The sequence below is a fragment of the Rhinolophus sinicus genome, linkage group LG15 (genome assembly GCF_036562045.2).
Source record: "Rhinolophus sinicus isolate RSC01 linkage group LG15, ASM3656204v1, whole genome shotgun sequence".
Lineage (NCBI taxonomy): Eukaryota > Metazoa > Chordata > Mammalia > Chiroptera > Rhinolophidae > Rhinolophus > Rhinolophus sinicus.
In genome coordinates this window covers 50,107,971-50,127,710 of record NC_133764.1, presented here as the reverse complement: position 1 = coordinate 50,127,710, position 19,740 = coordinate 50,107,971, and the positions used below count along the sequence as shown (strand labels likewise).

The following is a 19,740-nucleotide window of genomic DNA, read 5'->3' as shown; positions in this document are numbered from 1 at the left end:
CTTTGCCCTCCAAGTTTCCCCTTGTCTGTCTGGTGCAGTTAACTTCTCGAAGATCGTGCAAAGTGTTCCCAGTTCTGGGAAATGAGCTTGTTACTGGGAGTTAGGGAACAACTCTATCGTGTGCCTTTCTTGGACCAGGCTGTTGGCAAAGCTGACTGTATTGTGTAAGCCCTGTCTGAGGGCAAGGACTGGACAGAGGCTGTGAGACTGAATCCCTGCCCTTTCCCCTTGGCGGTGTGTCAGCCTGGCTGTGCGCTCACAACTGTCTCTGTTTCAGCATGTATTCCACTGATGAGAACCTGATCCTGTCCCCACTCCTGGGCAACGTCTGCTTCTCCAGCTCCCAGTACAGCATCTGCTTCACGCTGGGCTCCTTTGCCAAGATCTATGCTGACACCTTTGGTAAGCGCTGGCTGGCAGTCTGTCTCGCTAGCTTCCCCAGTCATGGGTGCCTTTCCTGCTGAAAGGTTTGGGAATTGGCTTCAGGCCAGAATCCCAGTTGGAAGGAGCACTTTGTCAACTGTTGCTGTCACATTTGGGGCTCTTTTTGGACCCTAGACCTTTTCTTCAAGCTAAGTGGTTTCTAAACAATGGAAAAATAAAGGTGACTGGGAAGAAAAGGATGAAGAAAGAGCTCATTTTAGGAATAAGAATCTCCCCTCGATTGAGACCGATTTTGTCAGAAAGACATTATCCATGCTCACAGCGCCCCTTCAGATCTCTTCCTCAAAGATGGACCCTCCCTCCTCACTAGTAGTGCTTCTAGCTGTCTTTCCAGCCGTATCGAGGCACAGAGAAATTTGCAGGCATGCGTGAGAACTTGTGTTGGCTGTGCAGTCGGCGTGCATGAGCCTCCGCTGGGATGCCCAGCTAAGGATTGTACAGGTCCCTGGAGCCTTGACTCCAGAGCCCTGGAACCAGCTTCGAAGCCATCTTAAGAGGCTCCCGCACCCCCTCTGCACTGCTGTTCCTCCCCATTTTCCTCAGACTCCAATAGGAACTGTTTCCTGAGTGTCACATGTGTCAAATACTGTACTTCCCAAAAGGGGTCATGACCACCCCGTTTTTAGAGCTGAGAGGATAGGCTCCGTGAGAGGTCTCACAGCTGGCAGGCTGGGAGCTCCAGGCTTCTGTTCCCGCCAGTCAGCTGCCTGCCTCACGCTCAGTGTGGACGTGTTTGCTCTTGTGAAAAAAATGGGCAAAGAAAACTTGGTCTTTTTTAAAATATGTGCATACGTAATTAGCGCATGCTCATTGTCTAAAGTGGAAAATACAGTAAAATCTAGTCAAGAAAGCAAAAGTCAGCCATAACTTCATTATCATAACTATCACGAGCATTTTGTTAATAGTTCCTTCTTTCTCTGTTCAGTGTTTTACATGAATGAGTTCATATTTTATATACATATATAAAATATATGCTAACACAATATAAATACTCACTCAACATTAGATCACAAGAATTTGCCTGTTTTATTAAAATTTATTTATAAAAATTATGTAACTGCCCATTGGGCCACTGTATAGATAGATGTACTACAACTTAACCATTTTCTCATCATTGGACATATGTTTTGGTTGTTTCCAGATGGTTCTTTAAATTAAAAAAAAAAAGGATAGATGGACAGTAAATGAAATTCATCTGAACAGAGTTCCACTTAGATATGTTTCAGTGTTTTTTATATCAGCATGTAAAGCAAAATCCAAGACAATTTCTATAATTATAATGTATTGATGACTCAGTTTTCTGATTGAAAATGGTTCAGAGACTCAAGAGAGATTATTGCTCATCCTTTAAACCCACTGTTAGTTTCCGAAGGAGCGATCTGTGGGCTCCAACATCATTTTCATGAAAAGCCATGTATGGACTTCTAGAAAGTCAGCACTAGAAGGAATACCAGAGGTCAATGAGTTTTTCCCCTTCATTTTATGGGAAAACTGCCCCAGAGTTACTGATGGAGTTGGGACTGGAATCCACTTCGGTGCTTTTTCTATCACACCATACTGCCAAAATTAGCACCATGTCCTCTTTCTAGGCATACAGCAAAGCAGGATGAATAATCTCTGACTTCTAGAAATTTCATCCAATGGGTACACAGAATCCCACAGAGTGACGGAATGTACGGTAGTGTGAGCTGAGTGCCAGGTACCTGCTGTAGGCAGGGAGAGCTGAAGGAATTCAGAGGGGAGAGTCCAGTGGCCTCGCATCAGGGAGCTGCATGAAGGACATAGGGCTTAGACAAGTGATGAGTAGGGAGCCGGGAATTCCACACTCACAGGGTTGGGAGAGGAGCCACCGAGGCAGGTGGTATTAGCCCATGGCCTGTTCTGTAATAGGGGACTGTTTACCAAGAAGAAGCGTTTGCGTAAAACTGCTGGCAGGCGAGGTTGGAACCACATAAGGAGGGTTTGGAATGCCAGATTAAGGAATTTAGACTTTTTCTGTAGGAAGTTAGGAGCTGTTAAAAACTGGGGCGGGGTAACTTGTGCAGAGCTGATGGAAGATAGACCCGAGACAGGAAAGGATGCTGGAAGGGACACGTGTTGAGACATTTTTGTCAATATTCAGCTACAGGATTGTGAATATCGGATTAATGTTCCCTGTGAGATTAAGGAGGAGGAAATGAATTGGAGAGATGTTCACTCATTCTTTCAGTCAGCATTTATTGAACTTCTCTTATGCGCTAGGCCAAGTTTTTATGACTCCTCAAGCAGCTCAGCCAACATACAACATATAACACATGTTAAGTGCAGTAATAGAGGTATATGAAAGACACGGTGGTTCACAGAGGAGGGAGTTTCAGTAACTAATAATGTGGGGAAAAAGGGAAGAATTTGGTAATTAACAAAGTGGGGAATAAAAAGATTTGGAGCTTGGATGACGTGCCAATGGTAGCCTCTCTGAGGGAGAAAAGTCTGAAGGGAAATGTGGCTTTAGGAAAAAGATGAGGAATTCCCTTTATGCCATCTTGAGTAAGAGAACAGTCTGACATCTGGTTAGAAAGATCCACGAGCGAGTTGGTGATACCAGTAATCTAACTGAATCTCATAGGGGCTCTTGACTCAGAAGATCTTGAATTCCAAAAGCCGCAGTTGCTTGGTTCAGTCTGACCAGGATTAGTATTTGCTGTCAAACTAAAAATATTAATTGGTAAAAGAGGAGACAAAGGTTGGCTTGGGTGTTTTCTCTCCGGAGGGCTAGGTATCTGCCTTCCGGAGGCTGAGGACTAGTCCGAGCATTAGCCTGACACCGCAGCCGTGAGGTTACCCACAGTGGCCGCAGAGTAGAACTTCTGTGGATCGGGAAAGAATGAGGGAACCATTAAGCTCCACTTCCGGAAGGGAAGGGCTTTAGGTGCAGACAGAGGATAGCATAGAGGCAATTGAGTCTGTTCCATAAAAGGAAAGAAAACTGTACCCTTGTCGGTGGCTCAGTCCTATGCTTGCTGGAGATGGAGTGCTACGTGGGTGCTCATTTTGGCTCCAGCAGAGTCTTCTCAACTTTGGGCCAGTCTTGTCCTTCCCAGTGGCTCTGTGTCTTTGTCTGAGTGCTTGGGTAGAAGGAAATTTCTGGACCTTGGAAAGGAAGGTGCTAGAATTCCTCAGCTACAAACCACTTTTGGCACCTGAAAGGGAATTTCGAAAAATACTTTGCTAGGAAATTGTAATTGTATGGCTTTTCTTACAGGTGACATTAACTACCAGGAATTTGCTAAAAGACTCTGGGGTGACATCTACTTCAATCCCAAGACGTAAGTAGGGTGTGGGAAGTGACTCTTTAGAGGGTGATCCATTTTCCCAGGAAGTGAGGACAGACAGAGAAAGAGTTCCGAAGTTTAAAACCTACTTTTCTCTTAGGTTTTAAACTTCGGAACTCTAAACATGGGCTACCATCTTTCCTTCTCTAAGTGAGCTGGCATCACGAGCTCTAACAGGGTGAGAGGCTGTTTCTCTTGGGGCCTTTCCAGCTAGTTCAGGCCTCCACGAGAGTCATAACCATATTCCCTCTCAGGAATCTCTGGCGAATTTATGATCTCATGCACACATTCCTTCCCCTTGACCCTGCTCAGATTCAGAACTTAGGAAATAGCCCCTGGAGGTCAATGGCAGTGCCTTCTCCCTCCTGGATCACCCATGACTTTTCTTTTTCCTCTTTAGGCGAAAGTTCACAAAAAAGGCCCCAAACAGTAGCTCCCAAAGGAGCTTCGTCGAGTTTATCTTGGAGCCCCTTTATAAGATCCTCGCTCAGGTGAGTGTGTCGGGCCACCTGGTTCATGTCTGCCCTTCTAAGCACAAGGTGACCTTGGACTTCGCCCTCCTCTAAACTGCTCAGTTTTGTAAGTAGGAGGATGATTGGTCACCTATCTTCTGGAACTAGGACACTACAGTCCTCTAAGTGCTGTTGAATTTAGAATAAAGGGGAGATGTATGAAAGAAAGAAAAAGGCACAAGCTAAAGAAATTTAGTGCAAAGATTTTGACTGTTCAAAAGAATGTGACACTTGAAAACTAATAATTTCAGTTATGGAGATTTAACTTACAGATATAATTGTCAAAGTCCTCTCTCTGTCTCCGTCTCTCCTCTCTGCTCTATCTGTCTATCTCATATATATATGTGTGTGTATGTATGTGTGTATATATATATATATATATATATATATATATATATGTATATGTATATGTATATATATGTTATAGCATTATTTATAACAGTAGGAAAAGAAAAAAAACCTGGAAATAAGTTAAATGTTCATCAGTGAGAATCTGATTAAATGAATTATGATACCTTCCGTAAAACGTATTTTGCAGCTATTTAAACATTGGCTGTATGAGATTGGTGTTAAAGACTGTTCTAGGTACATATGTGATGTTTGTCAGCTAGAACAGGATACATCCGACAGTGGCAAGGATATAGTTAAACGCGGGGATGCTCCAAAGAGTATAACGTTGCATTTGTATGACTTTGTGCTACCTAAAAGGGAAATGTTGTATAGGAATTTTCATACAGATTTTTCTCCTAAGACAGTTATAAAATTTGCACGTGTTTAATAAGCATTGCACACAGTGAATACATGCACATACACAAAATGTGTGTGGCCATTCCAACTGACAAAATAGTAAAACATAGCAACAAGACAAAATAACATGATTAAAATTTGTAGTGCTGAAAAACAGTATCTTGTGTCAGAATGGAATGGATTAATAAAAGAAATTTATAGAATCTGTCTCAGTAGAGACCTTGAGTCTGCTGAAGATGATTTAGCTTGGCCCTGCCCTGACAGTGGATGGACTGCTAGGTGACCTTTTTTGGTTCCTTCCAGTGCAGTGATTCTCTAAATCAGAGAAGTCTCTAAATAGGGAAGCACAAGGGATTTCCTGACTGGGATGAGATGCTGATTTTCAGACACCAGGGGGCAGCACTGACAGCAATCCATCTGAGAGTGCCAGGTTTATTAGCTAATGTGGGCATTTAACCAAACCAGGGTTGGTTGGAAGGGTGGGTACCAAAGATTTCCCTGAAACCAAATAGTTGTCCTTGCCGAAAGCTCTCCCCATAGGTGAAAACCTAGTGCAGTGACGTTTCAAACTGTCTGTTGGCCTTCCCTCGTCCTCCCCTGTAGCACCACTGTGGGGCTACCACTACAGCTGACATGATGTTTGGTCCTGTCACAGGTTGTGGGTGATGTGGACACCAGCCTCCCGAGGACCCTGGATGAGCTTGGCATCCACCTGACCAAGGAGGAGCTGAAGCTGAACATCCGCCCCCTGCTCAGGCTGGTCTGTAAAAAGTTCTTCGGCGAGTTCACAGGTAATAAAGAGCTCATAGCCCCTTAATGCCACCATCATTATGTCCTGCCACATGTGTCACGTGGAACTTTACTCCACAGTGTTGTTCAGAGATCCGAGGCCCTTTTAAATCAACTGCAGGTTGGAATACAGAGCTCCTGGGTTTTTTCCCAGCTTCTTTCCTCAGCGGATGGTACCAAGAATTCTGTCTTGGGAAACAAAAGCAATTAACCAGGAGGAGGATGCAAATAAAGGAGATGGCGAAGCAGATTCTGAGGTTCTGGTATTTTTGCCAGTAGCCAGTCAGGAAGGTGGACTGGTGGGTAATGTGAAGTAGTGGGGAAAGCACCAGGCTAGGACTTGGGAGACAGGTTGTAGACTCTTCCGTAGAGCTCCCCTCTCCTGTATTTTAGTTACACAGAAGGCAGGTGATACAGTAGAATGAGCCCTGGCGTGGTTGAGAAAAGACCAGTCTTGATCCTGTTCTGATCCTGGCCTTTGTGTCCGTGGGTTGACCCTGGGCCAACCACTTAATTTTTTAATGTATTTTTAAATTTTTTTTTAAATTTATTTTTAAAATTTATTGGGGTGACAATTGTTAGTAAAATTACATAGATTTCAGGTGTACAATTCTGTATTACATCATCTATAAATCCCATTGTGTGTTCACCAGCCAGAGTCAGTTCTCCTTCCATCACCATATATTTGACCCCCCCTTACCCTCATCTCCCACCCCCTAATTTTTTTTTATTGGGGAACAGTGTGTTTCTCCACGGCCCATCAGCTCCAAGTCGTTGTCCTTCAATCTAGTTGTGGAAGACTCAGCTCAGCTTCCAGTCCAGTCGCCTTTTTCAATCTTTAGTTGCAGGGGGCACAGCCCACCATCCCATGCAGGGATTAAACCGGCAACCTTGTTGTTGAGAGCTCGTGCTCTTAACCAACTGAGCCACCCAGCGCCCCTCTGGAACCTCAGCAGCAGCTTGTTGTCTTCAGTCTAGTTGTGGAGGGCACAGCTCACTGGCCCACATGGGAATCGAACTGGCAACCCTGTTGTTCAGAGCTCACGCTCTAACCAACTGAGCCATCTGGCCACCCCCCAGCTACCTAATTCTTGTGTGACTCTAATTTCTCATCTGTAAAATAGGGGAGTGGAAAAAGTGATGGTGAAGGGCTCCCTCAACAGTCTCTTGATTCTGAGTCTAGTGGGATTTAGGTGTCTGAATCTCCAAGTGCATAATTGTAGTAGTTCATTCTGGGCTGGCCATCAGTCTGACGTGGAAGGTACCACTAAAAGCAGATATGCCTGCTCCAAGGTACTAATGGAGGTGCTCTTTTGTATGGCTTATTGGCTGTTAGAAAAACAAGATAACTTATTGAATAGAAACGAATGCAGTGTTTGCCAAAGGGGAAGTCAATTCGGGGATTGTTCTAAGTAGATCTAGAAACAAGAGATGAAGTACTTATTTAGTTTCATGTAAGTGCTCACTAAATGCTTATAGTCAATAAAAGGTCATGGATTGATAGAGATACTTGAAAATTTTTGTCAGCTGAGTTCCAAGGAACCACGGAGATCTACTTCTTATTCTTCCTGGTATCAGTGTGACTCCAGCCTTTTAGCAGCATATTCTCAGGAAATGGTGTTACTTCCCCCTGGAATCATAATATCATAGCTTTTGGAGCAGAAGGTCCTCTCACTTTTAGCTTTTAACCATTGTGAGTGGATGAGTAACTCACCACGCCCTTCCCCCTGTGAGGATGTAATGGCTTTCTCTTCCTCCACAGGCTTTGTGGACATGTGTGTGCAGCATATCCCCTCTCCAAAGGTGGGCGCCAAACCCAAGATTGAGCACACCTACACTGGCGGTGTGGACTCCGACCTCGGCGAGGCCATGAGCGACTGTGACCCCGACGTAAGGGACTGCGGCCGTCGCGTTCTCTGATTCTTTCCCTCCTGTGTGTGGGTGGGGCACTGCCTCTTTCCTTCCCTTGCACAGCCCTCCCATGAGCATAGTCAGACGGACCTGAATTCAAACCCTGATGGTACCGCTCCTAGTGGTACGATCTTGGGAACATTGTTCAATCTTTCTGAGTCTAAAGGTCTTGGTCTATGAACTGAGGATACTAAGGTGTGTGGTTGTTAGGAGAATTAAGTAAGATTAAGAAAGTGTTATTGTAGTGTTTTCGATGGTGCCTGACAGATAAAGATTTAACAAATGGTTGCTAATCTAGTCAGTCCCAGCTTTTAAAAATTCTTTCCCAACCTTTCCCTAGGCAGTCTAGTTTCTCGACAGTTGAGAGTTGTGAGTTACACCTTCGGAGGAAATCTGGGGACAGTCACTCTTGTAATCTTCCAAGTTAACTATGCCAGTCTGCCATCCTAAACCTGCTTCTCTTCCCGATTGCCTTCATCCCCCCAGGAAAAAGGAAAATAGTTTTTTTGCTATGCCTTTGACATCGATTAACGAATCAGTGGGGGAATGTGGCTGGAATTTTCCCAGGAGATGGCCACGTCTTCCTTTAGGTCTGAGCCGCCGCCTCATAGAGTTCATGTCATTGCTGTCACAGCAAGTGGACACAGTGGTACTTACCCAGAGAGTATGTGTGGTTGAGGCTGCACTCTGTCCCCTCTCCAGGGCCCCCTGATGTGCCATACTACCAAGATGTACAGCACAGATGATGGAGTTCAATTTCATGCCTTTGGCCGTGTGCTAAGTGGCACCATCCATGCTGGGCAGCCTGTGAAGGTGCTGGGGGAGAACTACACCCTTGAGGACGAGGAAGACTCCCAGATATGCACTGTGGGCCGCCTTTGGATCTCCGTGGCCAGGTACTGTCAACCAGAGCCTCCAGGGGCCTGCCCTGGCCTCTGCTGGAACTGCCCCAGGGGGTGGTCTTTCCTGGAAACACAGTAGCTGCCTGTTCCCTCCAATAGGAGCTAAGATGGCCCGCCCTCAGCAGATCTGTTGACTTCTAGTTCTTACTACCCAGTGTTGCTAGGACCAAAGCAGCTACTGTTGGGATAATGCCAAGAGCCTGCCTTTGCGTTTGGATGGCTTGGACGGACTTTTATAGCAGCATTTCTGTTTTTACTCATCTTAATCCCGTCTTCCTTTTCTGTGTTCCTTAAGTCATAACCTTTATGTTTCTTCCCAGAAGAAATTGTTTCCTAACACCCACTGACTATTCTTTAACCACAAGAGAAGACTTTGTTGGATCCCTTGTAGCAGCCACATCTGCAGAATCAAACTTGGCTTGGGCCTCTGGGCTGCTTGTCAGCTCATAAGTTTGGCATCTCAGAACGGGGGCAGTCATGTTCCTGACGTGGCTGCCGTACCTCGCCGACTGCCCCTGTTCCCTCCAAATCCACCCCATTCACTAGAAAGCAGAAGAAAATGAAGAGCTAGGAGAGTTGCGGTGTCTTCTGTGGTGCTTTTGGCTTCTTACATTCTTCACCTTTGGCATCAGCTTGCTTACCACCATCATTCAACTAGAATTAGATTTTCCTGTCTTGTTCTCTTATAACACCTTGCACTTTCCTTTCATGGCACTCATGAGTTTTTTAACTACACATTTATGTAGTTATATGATTGATTGTTTATTGCATCCCTCCCCTGCTAGAATGTATCTCTTTGGCTCACCCCCTGCTCCTGGCGCAGGGCCTGGCATACAGCAGGCACTGAGCACATTTTTATGGAGTGAATACTCCGCCCCCGTTTCATTGCTGCTTCTTGGTTGTTGCTCCAGGTACCACATTGAGGTGAACCGTGTTCCCGCTGGCAACTGGGTTCTGATTGAAGGTGTCGATCAACCAATAGTGAAGACGGCGACCATAACTGAACCCCGAGGCAATGAGGAGGTAAGAGTTTCTCAAAAGACAGCTGGACTGGCTAAAGCTAGAGGGTCACAGGGAACCACGGCCCATGTGAGCAACAAGCAGTGGAACTCGCAGGGGCCCAGCCCGGATCACTGCTGCTTCCTGGTTCCAGACTTCGGCGCAGGCTCAGCCTTCTAGATCTGCCCCTGCTGAAGTCTCCCTGTCCTCAGTTCAGGTGCTGGGAATTAGAAGGCGTTCCTTTTATTCTTTCCCTCCTCTCTTTGTTCTGCCAAAATACACGGGAATAAATGGCCCTTCAGATTGCCTCCAAACAGCCCGTGGCTCCTGATTGGAGAATAGTCTTTTAAGTGGGTCCTCAGCTCCTCTCTTACCTCTGTACCTTCTGTGCCTGCTCAGGCCAGATGCCCTCACTCCTCTGCGTTTTGGATCTCAGGCTCAGATTTTCCGGCCCTTGAAGTTCAACACCACATCTGTTATCAAGATTGCTGTGGAGCCAGTCAACCCCTCAGAGCTGCCCAAGATGCTGGACGGTCTGCGCAAGGTCAACAAGAGCTATCCATCCCTCACCACCAAGGTAGGCCTGAGGCCTGCCCCGCTGCCAAGCCCTGCTTGCCCCAGCTAAGTGGTCCATGCTGCCCACTGCTTCACGTCCATCAGGTGTCTCTGTCAGGAGTTAATCCCTATCTGTCAATGTCATTTGAAGGCAGGATGAGACCCAGGGGCAGGAGGGCAAACGTGTATGTCCATCTTCCACAAGTAGGTCTAGTAGGAAAGAGCTGTTCCTTGAATACACTTTGAATTGATTTTCCAGAAAATACAGAAGGAAAAGTGAGTTAGTCTTACCCTCCTGCACTCTTCAACCCACCAACATATCTTTCTGAGTAGTTAGCCAGGGCTGAAGGGTCAGCTTATGGCCACAGACGGAGGTCAGGGCTTTCCCTGAATGGCTGAGATGGGAATTACAGTGTTTCCCCGAAAATAAGACGTAGCCGGACAATCAGCTCTAACGCATCTTTTGGAGCAAAAATGAAAATATAACATTATATTATATTACATTATATTATATTATATTATATTATATTATATTATATTATATTATATTACATTAGACTCTGTTTTATATTATAGTAAAATAAGACCAGGTCTTATATTAATTTTTGCTTCAAAAGACACATTAAAGCTGATTGCCGGCTAGGTCTTATTTTCGGGGAAGCACAGTAAATTGGTGACCTTACACCCAGCAGCGCTGTGCTCAGTGATCAGAAGTCCTGAGGACTGACTCACAGGTTGCTGCTCCCCACTGATCCTTCTTGAAGAGGCTGGAGTTGATGTTGGGCAGTGGCTATTTCTGGTAGTGGGTTTGGGCACCTCCTCTTGGCTTTTAGCCTTGGTTCTGTTGCTGGCACAAGAGAGTCCAGGCTGTGACTGCCAGGGCTGTTGTGTTTCAGGTAGAAGAGTCTGGTGAGCACGTGATTCTGGGTACCGGGGAGCTCTACCTGGACTGTGTGATGCATGATTTGCGGAAGATGTACTCGGAGATAGACATCAAGGTAAAGCGGCGGCCCCCTTCTTGAGCACCTGCCTGGCCAGGAGCTTGGTCATAGCTCCAGACTAAGTTTACAAGCAAGCAAACTCTTGATTCCCCTGGAAGTTCCAAGGGAGGTGCACTAGGAGAGGAGATCTGTTTGGGAAAAGCATGATCTGTTGCTCCCTACATGAGAAGGGATTTGAGATCTGGTTTGCCCCCTTCTGCAGAGTTATTCTCAACGTCATACGTTGGAAGTCAAGGCTCCCAAGCCAACGTTATTCTTGGTCATTTGTTTAAAAAAATAGTTGCGTAGTTAGGCCGTCTGTGGTGAGTAGGACTCACAGATGGTTTCAAGGAGAGAGTGGGTCCTGGTTCTCCTGGATTAATTGTCAAATCTTGATGTTCCCCATGGCTTCAGTCTCCCAGTTGAGACACACATTTTTTCCAAGGCCCTGTGGTGATAGGGATGGGTACCCTCAAGTTCCCCCATTTAGACTGGGCTATGGAAGGCGCTTGGTTTCCTGGGAGCAAGCCAAGTGGGGGGTCAGGGAGGAGCAGTGGTACCCAGAAATCACAGGTTGAGAACAGAACAGGCATTCGTCAGTCAGTCTCTAGTACCAGCTCTGACAGACCCCAGGAGTTACTCAGTGAATGGTGGTGGGACGGCTAAACAGATGCTGAAAGACTTGGGGGGGGGCTGTAATTTAGGCCCAAATTTGATCCCCTCGTCCTCTTGGCTCCGGAACATATATGCTGCACTACACGTAAGTTTTCTCGGGCTTCTTAGTGATGGTACAGACTGTTAGCCTGCTGTTAAGCTTGTCACTGCTGCTCATTAAGACGGGGTCTCACCGAGGTGGTGTTAAGGGCCCTCAGAATTCCCTTTAGCACAAGGTTGTCCTTCCAACAAAACTAGACCTTGTCTAATAATTTATCTGGTTTCCCAGGTGGCCGACCCCGTCGTCACTTTCTGTGAGACTGTGGTGGAAACATCCTCCCTCAAGTGCTTTGCTGAGACGCCCAATAAGAAGTAAGCTGGAGGTCATAATGTCCCTGGGACTGACGGGACACTCTGCCCTCCCCACCAACTCCACCACCATCACAAATACTATGGAAATAGAAACCTCAAAGTCTTAGGATGGGGGTGCTTAGGCTGCTTGAGTTTTAGGCCAGGCCTCTGATCCGTTTTGCCTTTGGATGTGATGCTGCGGGATTCTTTTCTGTAAGACTCTCTGTGCCGGGATGACTTTTACAATTGCCACTTCGCGTTGTGACCATCTTAAAATGTTGCTCCAACCCCTACTTTTTAAAAGAGTGGTAGATTCAAATGAAAGAAGACAGAAGATACTAAGCCCTTTGGGCTCTATTCTGCCTCTGGGGCTTTCATGGATGTCACTGCCTTAGCTGTTCCCTTCGTCACCCTTTTCTTAGAAATGGCCCTTACGCTAGTCCTGCTCAACCGCCTCATTGCTCATTTCCTTTTTAACTAGAAACAAGATCACCATGATTGCTGAGCCTCTGGAGAAGGGCCTCGCCGAGGACATCGAGAACGAGGTGGTGCAGATCACGTGGAACAGGTGAGGACAGGCTGAAGGCCGATAGGTGCCGCCATTTACCTGCGCGGCCTCCAATACCACACATCTTGGGCACTGATTTTGTCTCCCGCTTTGCTGTTATCCTGGGCGCAGTGTAGGTGGGCTGAGGTGACTGTCCTCCAGCAAGGCAGGATCCTCGGCCCCTGGAGCCCGCGGTCACAGAGCTGGCTGAGCGTCCGTTGTCTCCTCCTTCCCCCAGGAAGAAGCTGGGAGAGTTCTTCCAGACCAAGTACGATTGGGATCTGCTGGCTGCTCGTTCCATCTGGGCTTTTGGCCCTGATGCCACTGGCCCCAACATCCTGGTGGACGATACCCTGCCCTCTGAGGTACGGCAGAGCTCACGGGAGCTATGTGGTGGTCTCTTCGCTCAGGTGGAAGAAACTGCCAAGTGTTCTTTTTCCCCTGAAAGTATTTTGTATCTTCTGGTGAAGAAGATCATTCTCTTACCAATGTACCGGCCCTCTCCTCCCTCTAAACTGCTATTCAGGGGCACTGCTAAAGGGCCCTGTGTTTCATGCAGGTGGACAAGGCTCTTCTCGGCTCTGTGAAGGACAGCATCGTTCAAGGTTTCCAGTGGGGAACCAGGGAGGGACCCCTCTGTGATGAGTGTAAGTCTACGTTTCTCTGCCTTTGCCACCGTAGTCCTCTAGGGGCCTTGCGCCCAGGTGTATGAGGTGGGATAGGGTCATCTTTGAGACCTGGCAGGAGAAGCTTGGGGCACACAGAGCCATCCCGTGTCCTAGACTGGCTTCCTCCCTTCCCCCTCCCTGTCCTGTTGCTACTACTTAGTACATCCTGGAAGTGAAGTCACTTCTAGTTTGATATTTGTTCCTCATTCCTGAGAAGAAATGTGTTTTCAGGGGTGTGTCAAGAGGAAGATGGGATTGGAGTGGCTTATAGACCAGCATTGGATTAGTGGACACAAATGTGCAATTCCTGTATCTTATTCTACATCCCAAAACAGTTAAATGTCTGCGAAGAAGCACGTAAACTTCTAGGGAAGCTTTACGATGTCTGAGCATGGCCTGGAACAAACACTATAAACATGCTAAACTTCTGGCCTCTTTGCTACACGCCTTGGGTATCCTATCAGAACACCCATCTGTAGGGCAATTGTGTACCCTACCTTTTGTGGCCACAAGACAGCTTCAGGGCTACCAGAGGCCCCTTGCTGCTCTGTCCGTGGGCTCCTGTTAGCACTGAGCCACTCCTGAGTCAGCTGCCCCATCTCCCTTTCAGTGATTCGAAACGTCAAGTTTAAGATCCTAGACGCAGTGGTTGCCCAGGAGCCCCTGCACCGGGGCGGGGGCCAGATCATCCCGACAGCCCGGAGAGTCGTCTATTCTGCCTTCCTCATGGTAAGTGAGTGGGATTGTGCTGCTCCAGGGCGTTAGGTGGGCCCAGCCCCTCCCCTTAGCAGGCTCTCGGTCCTCAGCCCTCCCTAAGCCGAGGAACGCTTTCTTGCTGCTGTTGCAGGCCACCCCTCGTCTGATGGAACCTTACTACTTCGTGGAGGTGCAGGCGCCTGCAGATTGTGTCTCTGCTGTTTATACTGTCCTGGCCAGGCGCAGGTGAGCAGAACAGGAAGTCACTGGGCCTTCCCACCCTCTCTACTGAAACCTAAGGAGCTAATTCTTCAGAAGGAAGTGGAAATAGGAATGAGGAAATCCCCAGCTTTCCTACGGATTAAAATTTGAGATTCCTTCTTGATCACCCCTCCTCAGAGAGCTCCTGGGGAGAGTACTGCAGCGTGTCAGTGGGGGGAATATCTGTAAAACCTTGTCCAGCAGTGTTCCCACACACTCTGGCCCAGAGGTCGCTGCCCCTCTGACCTCCACAGGGAATTATGTTGAGAGCCCCTCCCTTTCTGTCCTCTGTAGTGTGTTCATGGTGATTTTCTCTTTGTTGGTAATTCTGGGTTGGGGTGTATTTGAGGATAGATTGCTTCTCTGCTTTTGTCCTCCGTGGGGCTAGGGACTCAGCCTCTGTTGATCTGTCTCAGGGGCCACGTGACTCAGGACGCACCCATCCCAGGCTCCCCTCTCTACACCATCAAAGCTTTCATCCCAGCTATCGACTCTTTTGGCTTTGAGACGGATTTGCGGACTCACACCCAGGGGCAGGCCTTTTCCTTGTCTGTCTTCCACCACTGGCAGGTGAGAAAGTGGTGCAGGCTGGCCAAGTTGGCCCCCCACCTGTACAAGGCCAAGCCCCTTTGAGCTGTTCCCCTTTCAAATCATGACTGAACCTTTCCAGCCTCCTCGAGAAGAGGCCTGCTGCCAGGCCCAAAGGCCCTGGAGGTCTGCCGGGACCGTCTGAGACCCCTTTGCCTTTCAGATCGTTCCTGGTGATCCTCTGGACAAGAGCATTGTCATTCGCCCCTTGGAGCCACAGCCAGCGCCTCACCTGGCCCGTGAATTCATGATCAAAACCCGGCGGCGGAAGGTGTGTGTCCCTCAGGCCCATCGCCACCCCTGCACCCCCGGAGTTTTCTCTGTCTTCCTTTCTTCCTTTTGGAACCTTCCCACAAAGAGTAAGAGCAATTTACTGTACAATGTAGAGAGATGCAGTTTGTACGGGCCTCAGGCAACCAGACCTTGGGACCAGTATGGTCGGGGAAGGAGGGCCTGCTCCCCAGTGACAGCATCCTGAAGGCAGGGCTCCTGAAACAGCTGTGTGGACACTCCACCCCCAGCAGCCCCCCACTCAAGCACAGGTCTCAGCCGGCCCCCGGTTCAGTCAGCCACCACGCAGGGCTCATTCTTGCATTTGCCCCCACGCTCTCTGTAGGGCCTGAGTGAAGACGTGAGCATCAGCAAGTTCTTCGATGATCCTATGTTGCTGGAGCTCGCCAAGCAGGATGTCGTGCTCAATTACCCCATGTGAGTGCCGGGACTGCTGGCACCTCCCACGCCCTGCGGTGGGCTGCGCCCGGACTGGAAGCTCGGAGCTAATGTGACTTGGACTCCATGTTGTCGGAGAGTGTCTGGGAGCCGCTGTGACCATCTTGAAGGCCCAAGAGCCTCCAACCCAGAGCCCAGTGAGGGAGCGCATTTGGCCGCCCGGTCCCTCCAGTGGCCTCTGTCTGGCCCCATTCCCAGGGAACAGAGAGGCGCTTGGGCTCAGGGAAGGAGACGGGGATGAAAGTGTTTAACCCCCACGAGCCCTGTCCTCAGAATTTACGTGGAATTTTTTTTAACAAGTTTGACCTTAGACATGGTTTATAAGTGACCAGAACATTCTGACCTCTGCCTTGCTCTGTTCCTTTTATCCCGTCGTCCGCCCCCTTTCCTCCAGCACAGTGGAGTCCTGGTACTTGGATTCTGAATGCATGTCGTCTCCCGTGAGGCATCACTGCCTCTGCTCCCAGCTGCACAGCCTTCCTGCCTGGGTCCCCGGGGACGCAGCCTGTGGTGGGAGGAACGCCTGCCTCTTCACTCAGTGTTCCCATGAGCATGGAGGCCTCTTCACTGCCCCCACTCCCCACTGGCGTCCTGTCCCCTACCAGGCTTCTCCGGGTGGGACCTGAGCTGGCTTGGGAGTTGTTGGGTTTCTGGGATCCGAGGTCTACTGCACTTCCCTGTCTGCCCCCTGAGAGCCTCTCTTGCCCCAGACTGATTTCCAACCCTTTGCTCTAAGTCCCCCACCAGCCACTACCAATCCCTTACTCTGATCTCCCCCGAGTGAAGAAGAGACTGTCCGATTTTCCACCAAACTCTTTTATTAGGAGCATGGCAGGCATCGCTGCGAGAGGGTCTGACTGCTCTGGGCTGTAGGAACCCTACTTCTCTCCAGCATCCTGTGCCGTTCTCTTGATGTAGTCTCTGTACATTGTATACACAGCACCTATGTGAGGGAGAAGGAAAAACACCCCTTGGCGTTGAATGCTTCACCCATCCTCGGGCTCCCAGGTGTCCCAGGGAGGAATGACAACTGCGGAGCCCCAGGGGTCTGTCTCCAGCCAGTCTCCAGCTTCCCTGCTCATCTCTGCCCTAGGGCCCAACAGCTGCTACAAACACCTGAGCACACAGCCTGAGGAAACAGCCCGTTTGACAGTCCACAAAGCACTTCGTGCGCATTTCTATCTGTGAAACCTCACGGCAGCCTGTGATAGAGGCAGGCCAGGTGTGATCATGTTACAGAGGAGCGTCTGTCCCTGGGCACACGGCTAGTAAGTAGCTGTCTGCCTCTTATTCGAGAGTGGAAGAGAAATTGAACACATGTTTTACTGCGTGGTTTTTCTCTCTCAGACAAACTGTCATGAAACAGACTGCACTCCGTCCCCAGAGGCCTGGGGCAGGAGATTAAACAGGGAACCCTGATAATGTCTCAGCACCAAGCACTTGATAAGGAGCCTGGTATAGGGAACAGGCGCTGAAGTCTTGGCCCCTTAACTGTCAGGATTCACAGCCTCATTCTCGTGTGACCCCCACCGAGCTACTCACCCAGCATGATTGCACCCACAGCACAGGCCTGCGCTGCCACTCGGGTGTGAATCAGGTGTATGGACATCTTGGTGGAACCACGAGCCTTCAGCCGGTAAATCCTGTATGCTGCCAGCACCAGGCAGCCTCCTAGGCCTGTAGTCAGAGCACATGACCCCTGGGCCTAATCCACCAAGCACATCACTGTCCAGATGAGAGAGCTCCCTAGACAGGCTGGGCATCTGGGTAAACAGCTGCTTTGGGGCAGCTTCAGTGAGGGGGGGTTTCCGCTAAATGGCGTTTTCAAAGTGCCTCCCTCCAATGACTCCCCTCCCCCATGTACAAATAGTCCATCATCATGACTCCCCCACCCCCGTTAACTCTGCTCTGGGCCCTTCTCCAACCACTGCTGGCTCCCCCCACATCCTGGTACAGCTGTTTTCCTGCTTTCCCAGGGTCTTGAGGAAGGAAGCCCTGGAGGACCCCAAACTGCTCTTTCCCCTCCTGACTGTCGGTGCCCTTCATTTCTCCGTATCCCATGCGCTCTTGGCTGCCACCTCCACCCATCCAGACTCCCTCATTTCATTGTAAGGGACTGGCCTTTTATCCCTGGCACCTCTGCTGTTGGTTTACTCTTCTAGCTGTTGATTGTTCAGGGGGTAGGACCACTTGAGTTCTCTGCTTCATTCTTTGAAAGGACTACCGTGTTTCCCGGAAAATAAGACCTAGCCAGACAATAAGCTCTAATGCATCTTTTGGAGCAAAAATGAATATAAGAGCCGGTCTTTATAAGACCAGGTTTTATAGTAAAATAAGACTGGGTCTTATATTAATTTTTGTTCCAAAAGACGCATTAGAGCTGATTGTCCGGCTAGGTCTTATTTTTGGGGAAACAGTAGGAGACGTTCTCTGAGAGAAGGCCCCTCCCTGCCCCCCATTCCTTCCTTTCCCGCTCACCTATAGGCACCAGCGGAGACTCCCTGCTCTTCCTCAGGAACTTGGCAGACACGCTGTCCTCACCTTCAGGTGGCACCCACCAGCCTTTGTTAGTAGACATGATCCTGCCTCCAGATGTGAGCAGCTGGGGCTCCTAGGCTTCAGCCCAGTCCTAGAAGGAGACATCCCACAGTCAGAACGCCAGTGCTCCTCCATTTGAGGTGGAAAGGAGGAAGTTGCATGCTAAGACCTAAGACCCTCTTACCATGCCCAACACAGCTGCTACTTGAAAAGATGCCCCAGGTGTCCTGTCTCAGATGGCTGGACCACTAGCGCCATTTCTGTATCTCTTCCTAACATCAGCCTCTTTCCCAACTCGTTCTGTCTTCACTGTTTTCTCTGCTTCCGCCTCCCTCATCTGTATCCCTACGGGTGTCATCCTTGGGCCAAGAAAAGCAGCTGGAAAAATCCACAGATGAGGAAAAGGCCTTGAGCCTTGGGACCCCCCCACTGGCCTTGAGTTTGTGCCAGTTGCTCCTGAGGGAACTACAGAGTGGGATCTGGCCCCAGGGATCCAGAGCCATCCCAGACGGTGACAGCATGGTTACCCAATCCCCAAAGCCAGAGATTCAAATAATCGGACATGGATTTGTGTATAGTAACGGGACAAATTCTGGTCCCTGAACTCCCATTTCCAGGTCCATCTCTTGCCAGGTTCTTTGCAAATACCAACCCCCTGCCTCCATCCCTGGGCCGGTGACCACTATTGTTCTAGTCCTGTAAATGTCTGCTCTGCTCACAAACTTGATAGAGTCCCCGAGTCCTGGTCCTTAAATCAGGGGTTCTGCCTGTGGGCTGCCTTCTATCTAAGTCTACCCATGAGACAAACTCCCTGCTTGAAGCAAGTTCTATTCCTAGTTGCCCCTCTATCCCAGAGGAGCAGGGACTGTAGGCCCCACAGGTCCTCAGCACGCTGCTGCTTACCCCAGGAGATGGCTAGCAAGTGGACTGTGAGCAGCCGGGCCAGGGCTCAGCGTCTGCTGCTTTGAACCGGCCAAGAGCTGATGATGGAGCTGCCACTATGGGGTCAGGGAAGCAGTGTCTGGCTTTATGGAGACTTTGAAGTCAGGAATGGAGAGGGGAGGAGATAGGGCATCAGTCTTAACCCCCCATCTGCTGGGTTTAAGGCTGGGCTCCAGGCACTGGAGAGTAATGAAAGACCAAATGGAAGGGAGCCCTTAACTAGACTCAAGCTTTTAATTCCTATGGACATATGCGTAAGTGGCTGCATCAGAGACGGACTTAACATGAAGAAGTGAGATGGGAATATAGAGGCAAGGATGGGTGGAGAGGCTGGGTTCTCAAGTTATACTGCCTCAAATCCTCTTATGAACAACGTGGGATGTAAATAAAATGCTCCAATTGTGGGAGGCAGGTGCTGGTCTTGGTCTGATTCCTCTAAGGATGCTTTCTGGACCAAGGAGATTTGTCCAGGAGTTTGAGATAAGTGGGGCTGCCCTCACATTTCCAGAGCTCTTTATAGGGCCTGGAGGGTAATGCTCACTCAGGTTAGTGATGACAATGACCAGCATTAGTGATTATTCTGTTCTAGGTACATTTCAAACCTCTCAACTATTCT

The 19,740-nt window shown here is 48.9% G+C and overlaps 2 protein-coding genes across 3 annotated transcripts in view; one reads left to right on the top strand and one right to left on the bottom strand.

Annotated features, from left to right (window-relative positions):
* Positions 1–15,986, top strand: part of EFTUD2 (elongation factor Tu GTP binding domain containing 2) — a 33,514-nt gene extending 17,528 nt beyond the window's left edge. Inside the window, exons 11-28 of the mRNA XM_019752300.2 lie at positions 278–402; positions 3,686–3,749; positions 4,156–4,246; positions 5,670–5,805; positions 7,566–7,693; positions 8,417–8,610; positions 9,528–9,639; positions 10,052–10,192; positions 11,067–11,168; positions 12,094–12,176; positions 12,637–12,723; positions 12,941–13,067; positions 13,262–13,349; positions 13,981–14,099; positions 14,218–14,312; positions 14,744–14,897; positions 15,079–15,186; positions 15,532–15,986. Coding sequence (XP_019607859.1) covers positions 278–402; positions 3,686–3,749; positions 4,156–4,246; positions 5,670–5,805; positions 7,566–7,693; positions 8,417–8,610; positions 9,528–9,639; positions 10,052–10,192; positions 11,067–11,168; positions 12,094–12,176; positions 12,637–12,723; positions 12,941–13,067; positions 13,262–13,349; positions 13,981–14,099; positions 14,218–14,312; positions 14,744–14,897; positions 15,079–15,186; positions 15,532–15,627 — 2,050 coding nt within the window. The 3' untranslated portion in view covers positions 15,628–15,986. The remainder of the gene's footprint in view (positions 1–277; positions 403–3,685; positions 3,750–4,155; positions 4,247–5,669; positions 5,806–7,565; positions 7,694–8,416; positions 8,611–9,527; positions 9,640–10,051; positions 10,193–11,066; positions 11,169–12,093; positions 12,177–12,636; positions 12,724–12,940; positions 13,068–13,261; positions 13,350–13,980; positions 14,100–14,217; positions 14,313–14,743; positions 14,898–15,078; positions 15,187–15,531) is intronic.
* A 456-nt stretch (positions 15,987–16,442) lies between these two features.
* HIGD1B (HIG1 hypoxia inducible domain family member 1B) lies at positions 16,443–19,215 on the bottom strand. 2 transcript variants are annotated; one of them, XM_019752302.2, is made up of 4 exons: positions 19,086–19,215; positions 18,123–18,273; positions 17,187–17,321; positions 16,443–16,587 (listed from the first exon to the last, which is right to left on the bottom strand). In XM_019752302.2, exons 2-4 carry the CDS (start codon positions 18,220–18,222, stop codon positions 16,523–16,525), a joined length of 300 nt encoding a protein of 99 aa, XP_019607861.1. In that variant the 5' UTR covers positions 18,223–18,273; positions 19,086–19,215; the 3' UTR covers positions 16,443–16,522. The 2 variants fall into 2 exon arrangements, with proteins under 2 accessions (XP_019607861.1, XP_019607860.1); XM_019752301.2 differs by lacking the exon at positions 19,086–19,215 and adding an exon at positions 18,367–18,504.
* Positions 19,216–19,740: the final 525 nt, after the last annotated feature.

What these genes read in the sequence shown, in the direction of transcription:
- HIGD1B (XM_019752302.2), bottom strand. Translation starts at nt 18,222, where the DNA reads ATGTCTACTAACAAAGGCTGGTGGGTGCCACCTGAAGGTGAGGACAGC. An exon ending in GTCTCCGCTGGTGCCTATAG is followed by an intron (nt 17,322 to 18,122) that starts GTGAGCGGGAAA and finishes CTCTGACTACAG; the next exon opens with GCCTAGGAGGCTGCCTGGTG. An exon ending in TGTGGGTGCAATCATGCTGG is followed by an intron (nt 16,588 to 17,186) that starts GTGAGTAGCTCG and finishes TCCCTCACATAG; the next exon opens with GTGCTGTGTATACAATGTAC.